The sequence below is a fragment of the Wolffia australiana genome, chromosome 15 (assembly GCF_029677425.1).
Source record: "Wolffia australiana isolate 7733 chromosome 15, ASM2967742v1".
NCBI lineage: Eukaryota > Viridiplantae > Streptophyta > Magnoliopsida > Alismatales > Araceae > Wolffia > Wolffia australiana.
The window spans coordinates 10516321-10523596 of record NC_135849.1 but is presented as its reverse complement, the minus strand read 5'-3'; the positions used below and the strand labels follow the sequence as shown (position 1 = coordinate 10523596).

Genomic DNA, 7276 nt, shown 5'->3' with positions numbered 1-7276 from the left:
CTTGGCGACTGGCGAGTGGTGACTTCTACAGTTCTACTTTGGCTTGACCTAAGGGGACTTCGATCGTTTGATGCAGAGAAGTATAATTAGTTTACTATATTTAGTATAACTAAACATAATAAAATAAATAACATTATTTCCGTCACCGGTGATGGTGACGGCGTCATGGTGACGGTGACGTGACGGAACGAGGATCAAGTGATGCATGACGGGAACGTGATGAAATTTTTAAAAACGCTTGCACGTGTGACGAGGCGGTGACGTGACGAACATTTTGTCACGTCACCGTTCATCACGCATCATCATCCGTCCCGTCACGTCCGGGCCGTCACATCACGGACGTGTCGTTCCCTACATATAGGTATACTGCATGGACGATGATGGGACGGTAATTTCATCTGTGGATGAAAAAATCATCCTGTCCAGGACTTCAGACGATTGACGGGACAAAGAATTGTCGCCCGTCCCTAAACGGGATGATTGCTTGGTCCATGGATGAAACAACAGTCCCGTCTGGGCCATTGGACGGGGGACGGGACGGTTATTTCGTCTTATGGGAGTATATTATTTGCCTGACAGGTCCAGCTGCCCAATGCACATGCTGCACCACATATCAATTTCTGAGTGGTCTAATGCAGACGCGCACTTTATTTCGTCCGGGGATGTCGGACGGACAATAATTCCTTGGACAGGATGGTTTCGGACAGGACGAACCCTGGGTGGGATGATTTAGACAAAACTCGAAAAAATTGGGACGCAGCACGGGATGAACTTCGTCCCCCCCCCCCGTCCATCATCCTGGTCCCGGAGGATCTGGAACTATACATATAGGTTTAGAGATAGCACAAAGTTAAACATTTAGATCATCTTATTGGGCCGGTGAGAAAAATACTTGGGCTCAACTATTGGGCTCAACTATTGGGCTGGGGGGTTTGACGCCTAATTCGTTCTGACTAGTAAGGTTTATTAAATCTTCCGCATTAAGAAAGTTAAAGAGAGCTGGCAGGTTTAAAGGGCTGGGAATGGCGGTGGCCCGCGCTGGGCCCCCACGGCAGAGGGCAGACGCCATCTCCACCAGGAAGTGAGCTTGCTCTTTGGCGGTGTGGCTGTCGAGGTTCCATGGCCACGCCATATCCCGTGGGTATAAGTTCACTTGCACAATCCAGAGGCGGTTTGCGCCCTCTCCTCTCTCCGAGGTTATCACCCGGGCCTCATTTCTGGTGGCTCCGCAGATGGCTTTCTCCCTCGCGGATTCTACCCTTCTCGTTCGTGTGAGTAATCGCCCTCTTTTGATCGTCCTCTCTTTTCTCAACCTCCAAATCTGTCGCTTTTGCATTGTGAATTTAGGCGATTGAATTAGTATCTTCTTCTTCCTCTGTCTCAGGCGCCTCTGCAGAGGGGGAGTTGGAGCAAGAGGGCCCCGAACTTCCCGGGTACGTTCGAAAGTTTCATTTTTGCTATTGGGAGTTTTTCTTTCTTTCTTTTTTTTCCTGAAAGATGCTATTGGGAGTTATTTTTGTGCTGGTTTTTGTCATTGGAGCTTTTGAATGCTCGAGAAAAAAAAATGAAGAAGAGAGAAACACGTTATGGCTATCGGCTATGATTTTTACTGGTGGGAGAGTATTCTCGACGTATGCTGTGAAGAGTTGTGTTCTACCTCTTTAGCGTAATTCTTTATAGAACCTCTGGTTGATGGCACGACGCTGACCTTAGGATTGTATGTGACCTCGTCTTCATCATGATTCCTCAACGAAGACATAAGAACTAGCGTTGGAAGGCTTTCGTTGTGACTTCCTCCAATGATGATTTTCTAATCTATAAGGTTATGTCTTCCTTTGTCAAATACTTTTGTTGAGATGCGACCCTTTTTTCATAAATTTTGGATGCATAAAACCACGTATGTTCCTGAAACTTGTACAGTTGTTCTTTAGATGTTCATCCTAGTAATTCGCGCACGAATATGACAGGTGAATACCAAATAAAATGGAGGGGACGCCATCTGCAAAAAAGAACTACTCAGCGGCATATCTTTAACTTCAACCATGGCAGGAGTTCTATCTTCACCAAGGCTGTGGCTATTCCTGTCGCAACCCCTGTTCTTGGCAACGAAGAGGAGAGAAGACAGATGGCTGAGGATTATGGATTCACTAAGATTGCGGAGCCGCTTCCTGAAGATGTTACTCTAAGGGATATCATCAGCTCCTTGCCTAAGAAGGTTTGTGGTGAATATGGATAGATTTATTTTTGTTGCCTCATATGTATGTTTCATCCTTGGTGTTGACTCGTTATAATTTTCCAAGGTATTTGAGATCGATGATGTGAAGGCTTGGACATCTGTGTTGATATCTGTCACCTCTTATGCCTTGGGGCTTTTCATGATTTCCAAAGCACCATGGTATCTGCTTCCACTGGCTTGGGCGTGGACTGGCACTGCCGTCACAGGGGTCGGTTTCAATATTCCTGTCATCTATATTTAAATTTTATTTGATTTTTTCACTAAGGTCGTTGCTAACTTTAGTTTTTAAATAGTTTTTTGTGATCGGTCATGACTGTGCTCACAAGTCGTTTTCCCGCAATAAACTAGCGGAAGATATTGTTGGAACCCTCGCATTCTTGCCCCTGATCTATCCCTATGAGCCATGGCGATTTAAGCACGATCAGCACCATGCCAAGACAAACATGTATGTCTACTTTTCATTTCGTATATATTTTTAATGAAGTTCTATTCATTTCGTATCCAGAAATGATTCGCTTATATTTTGCATAATTTTCTGTCTCCTTATCGCAGAACCTTTCATTTTGGTGTTTATTTTGAATATTTTTTAATGACGAATTTCATGCTTTCAAGATGCAAACCTTGTATATTTGTGCATATTTTTGAAAACCTTGTGGATTATGTAGGCACGTCTTTGATGGATTGTGTTTAATAATGTAACTACTTCTAATTGAGATTCCATCTACTTTAAAAAAGTCCGTTCACTTTTACAATATGATAGGCTAGAAGAGGACACTGCTTGGCATCCAGTGGACAGAGAGGAATTTGACTCGAAGCCTCTTCTCCGCAAAGGAATAATTCTGGGTTATGGCCCGTTCCGTCCTTGGATGTCCATAGCTCACTGGTAAATTAATTTGTTTTCTCGTTGATCGCCAATTAATCTCATATGTGTATTTTCTGCCCTGGATTCTAGTTTTGAGGTTTTTCTACTTTTTGTTCCATTAACGGCAGGCTGGTGTGGCACTTTGATTTGAAGAAATTTAGACCCAATGAAGTGCGGAGGGTGAAGATAAGTTTGGCGTGCGTGCTTGGATTTATGGCCATCGGATGGCCTCTGATCATTTTGAAGACGGGATTTATTGGATGGATCAAGTACTGGTTAATGCCATTCTTAGGGTATCACTTTTGGGTAAAGCTCCAAATTATCTTTCTTGTATTGTGATTTCTGCCCTCATACAACTTTTTTTACAAATGTTTCATTCATTGATATTATCCAGATGAGTACATTTACTATGGTCCATCACACTGCACCACACATACCGTTCAAAGCTTCCGACACATGGAACGCTGCACAGGCCCAGCTCAACGGAACAGTCCACTGCAATTATCCTCGCTGGTACTTTTCTTGTCCATCCTCCCTTCTGTTCTTAATTATTATTGGCAATAAATTGTTCTTTAAAAAGATCAATTTATTGCCAATAATAATTAAGCATTAAAACTTAACTAATCGCCTATGGGTGAATACTGGCTGGGATCTGATTTTTTGAGATGTGGGTTTTCCTTTACAGGGTAGAAATTCTTTGCCACGATATCAACGTTCACATTCCTCATCATGTTTCTCCAAGAATTCCCAGTTACAACCTCAGAGACGCTCATCAATCACTCCAAGAAAACTGGGGCAAGGTATGAGCATACATCTTCTAAATTAACTTATTTTCTCCGCTAGCCCTAATAAAATATTTTTCCTTGTCACAGTATCTGAATGAAGCAAACTGGAACTGGCGCTTGATGAAGACTATAATGACCATATGCCATGTTTACAGCGAAGAACATAATTACGTCCCCTTTGACCAGCTTAGACCAGAAGACTCCGGTCCCATCCGTTTCCTCAGGAAGCTGATGCCTGATTATGCATGATTTTTATCCATTAATGTGCTGGGTCCCTTGCTTCTATTCGGTCCTTCCCCATCATCCCTTTGGTTTCTCTTTATCTGGCAAGCCCCCGCTTTGAGGCGGACCTGGTCCCTGCCGTTGGTCATCCTAGAGGCCCGCACTGTCAAGACGTCAAAGGCTATGAAAATTATGTGCCGCAGAATCATAAAATCAGAGCGTGAAGGTGGGATAAAACCTATGATTTGATTATTGATTCTTGCAGTTGCTGCTTCTGGAGGGTAGAGGGTATTCTGTTGCATGCACTTTGGGGACCGCATGTAATATTCTGGGCTCATTCAGCCACCTTAACTTTGATTGTTGGCTCAATGTCCTGTGTTGGACTTGCCTCACCATCTTACCACAGCCTCACTTCGTTTGAGATCTACTGATGAATCATATAAACTTGGCGAGAACACTTTTAATTTCATCTTATTTTTAGCCGAACAATATCTACTGTCACAGAGGGCAGTAGAAGTTTTTGGAGTACTAAGATTATCATTTAAAAACTGGTGTATCCAAATATTAGATTTCAATGTAGTACGTCAGATTTCCTTGTGTTTCATCTAGTATGCCATTGGTTTATAAAGTTTTTCGTCAGCGGAATATTCATGGCACATGGCTTGATGATATATGATTAGGTCTATTATTTCATTAATTTCTCTACATTTGTGACATGGTGAGGATCATTTTCAGGCTGACGTAATATCAAAGTTTTAATGTTCCATATTTATTTAACTTTATTAAGTGTTTCATTTATCTTTTCATGCATACTGTTTTTAAGCAAATCAGCTAATGGTAATTTGTAAAGTAACAGATGAAGTTAGTGGGAGGTCCAAAGTGTCAAATATATTTTGTTTTTTATCCTTTTATGTCTTTGAATAAAGTGACCGTTACAGTCTAATGTTTGTAAGGGTTGAAGGCAACTGCTCTTCTTTATTATTCTCATTCTTTATTCTCTTTTTCCTTGTTTTATATTTTTTATCCCTTTATTTCCTTTTCTTTATTTCATTGTACCTTAACTAGCCCAATAATATTCTGGCCACTTGTAACCCGATAAGTATGGGAGACAATCTACGTCATGTAGTTTTCTCATCTTTCTTTCAAGCAAGCAACTTAGATCGCCACCAGCTAGAGTCTCACATGGTATCAGAGCAACCTGGGCATTTACAGATTTGATCCTAAATCAGATCTAGGCAAGACAGAGTAGCAGTGCGGTGCGATGTGGCCTGATTATTGCATCTGGTCTATCTCAAAGAGGCAAGAGCTTACTGAAGAGAAGAAGAGAGGAGAAAGAAAATTGGTGGGGATCCAATTGGAATATCTCAGACTTTGCAACTATGGGCCTAGAAGTGTCAACAACCAATATTGTGGAATGTTAATTCCGGAGGAAGCAAAGAATCAAGATTGAGGGAAGCTCAAGGGTGAGGCAAACATGGATGACATATTGAGTCTCTCAAATCCAAAAATGGATGGAGAAGAGCAAGGTGTATGACGTAGGACGACTACGGGGTAGGCGAGGAAGGGCAGGACGACAGGATAAATGGACTAAGGGTAGGATGGATGTGTGAGGGATAAAACAATCCACAGAAATTCACGGCCGGATTCGGATTTAAAACCGATGAAAATCTGGTGGTGTAGTTCCGACCCTTTCGAGGGCGGGAGTACTGTCTTCCCCCACCGCGACGATGCCTAAGCACCGAAATTAATACTCGAATTCGCATTGCAAGGAAACTCTCAAGAATGAAGGAGGATGAGTAGAAGATCCAAACCAAATCTAAATCTTACGGCGGTGGAAACTTCTCGAGAAGACACTGAACGGAGAACACGTCGTCACCAAAGAGTTCAGGAGTACCTCGGCACCGTAGTGCGTGAAGAGGTTGCAGGCAATTCTGATTGTGACTAAGCTGGGCGAATCCAGGCGTTGAGCGGCCCACTGGACGAGGCTGGACGTTCCGGGCGTTGAACGGCCCTGGTTAAGTGCAGTTGTCGTGGGCGCAGAGTCAAGCGTGGGCGAACACCCGCGCGTGCAAAGCACGCGAAGGGTGCGCAGAGCGCGCGGAGCAATGCGCGTGGGCGCTGAGCGCGCGAAGCGCGCGGAGCGCCAGAGCGCGCGCGGAGTGCATGGAGTGCGCGGAGTGCGCGGAGTGCGCGGAGTGCGGCGGAGTGCGCGGAGTGCGGCGGAGTGCGCGGAGTGCGGCGGAGCGCACCCGAGCGCGCGCAGCGCGCACGGCTCGAAGAGCGGACGGCGCATGGACAAGGGCCTCCTGAGCGTGGCCTCGAGCGGCCCGATTTGGGCAGTCTTGGGCAGCCCTAGCGAGGGTTGCCTAGGGCGGCCTGGTCAGGGCTGCCTGGGCGGCCTGGTCGGGGTTGCCTGGGCAGCCTTAGCGGGGCTGCCTGGGCGGCTCTGGCTGGGCGGCCTGGGCGGCCTGGGCGGCCTGGTCGGGGCTGCCTGGGCGGTCTTGGCGAGGCTGCCTAGGCGGCCTTAGCGGGGCTGCCTGGGAGGCTCTGGCTGGGCGGCCTGGTCGGGGCTGCCTGAGCAGCCCTAGCAGGGCTGCTTGGGCGGCCAAGGCTGGCGGACAAGAGAGAGGGGGGGAGAGAGAGAGAGAGAATAGAGATGTGAGGCTGATGTCGCGAGGCGGCGGCGGCGGCGGCGGCGGCGACGACGGCTAAGGTTAAGAAGGATAGGGGAGGCTGGGCAGTCCTCCAAGAAGAGTTAACAAAACTCAATTCTTGAATTAATGACTGCCTAAGAGTTTCTTGAAAACAATGGCCTTTATATAGGCCTTGGAGGAAAGAGAAATTGACGAGAAAGTAAAGACGAGAAAATAAAGACATGCGCCGTGTCACGCCAAAGGGCAGTTATGGATCTGCCTTTGGCGTCGTGTCATGACGCGCGTAGAGGCGTGCATGGGTGGAGACGTGCAAGTTGGCGGTTGTGGCGTGTCGGCTTTAGGGTTGACTCCGGTTGACCGTGGTAGGTTGACTTTGGTTGACTCTCGATGAGATGTTGGCGTCCTCGCCATCAGTGTAGGAAGCCAAATAATTTTTCGTGTCGTTCCAAAGTCATCAAGTTTAATGGCTTTAGTTGGCTGAATTAGATCCAAATGTGGAACTGATAGTAGAAAGCAA

At 45.9% G+C, this 7276-nt stretch overlaps 1 protein-coding gene across 1 annotated transcript; it reads left to right on the top strand.

The window, feature by feature from the left end:
- The first annotated feature begins 1116 nt into the window (after nucleotides 1-1116).
- On the top strand, nucleotides 1117-4574 carry FAD6 (fatty acid desaturase 6). Its single transcript, XM_078587148.1, has 10 exons — nucleotides 1117-1271; nucleotides 1385-1433; nucleotides 1968-2215; nucleotides 2301-2444; nucleotides 2530-2681; nucleotides 2997-3119; nucleotides 3227-3404; nucleotides 3493-3611; nucleotides 3784-3898; nucleotides 3971-4574. Exons 1-10 carry the CDS (start codon nucleotides 1233-1235, stop codon nucleotides 4130-4132), a joined length of 1329 nt encoding a protein of 442 aa, XP_078443274.1. The 5' UTR covers nucleotides 1117-1232; the 3' UTR covers nucleotides 4133-4574.
- The last annotated feature ends 2702 nt before the right edge of the window (nucleotides 4575-7276 follow it).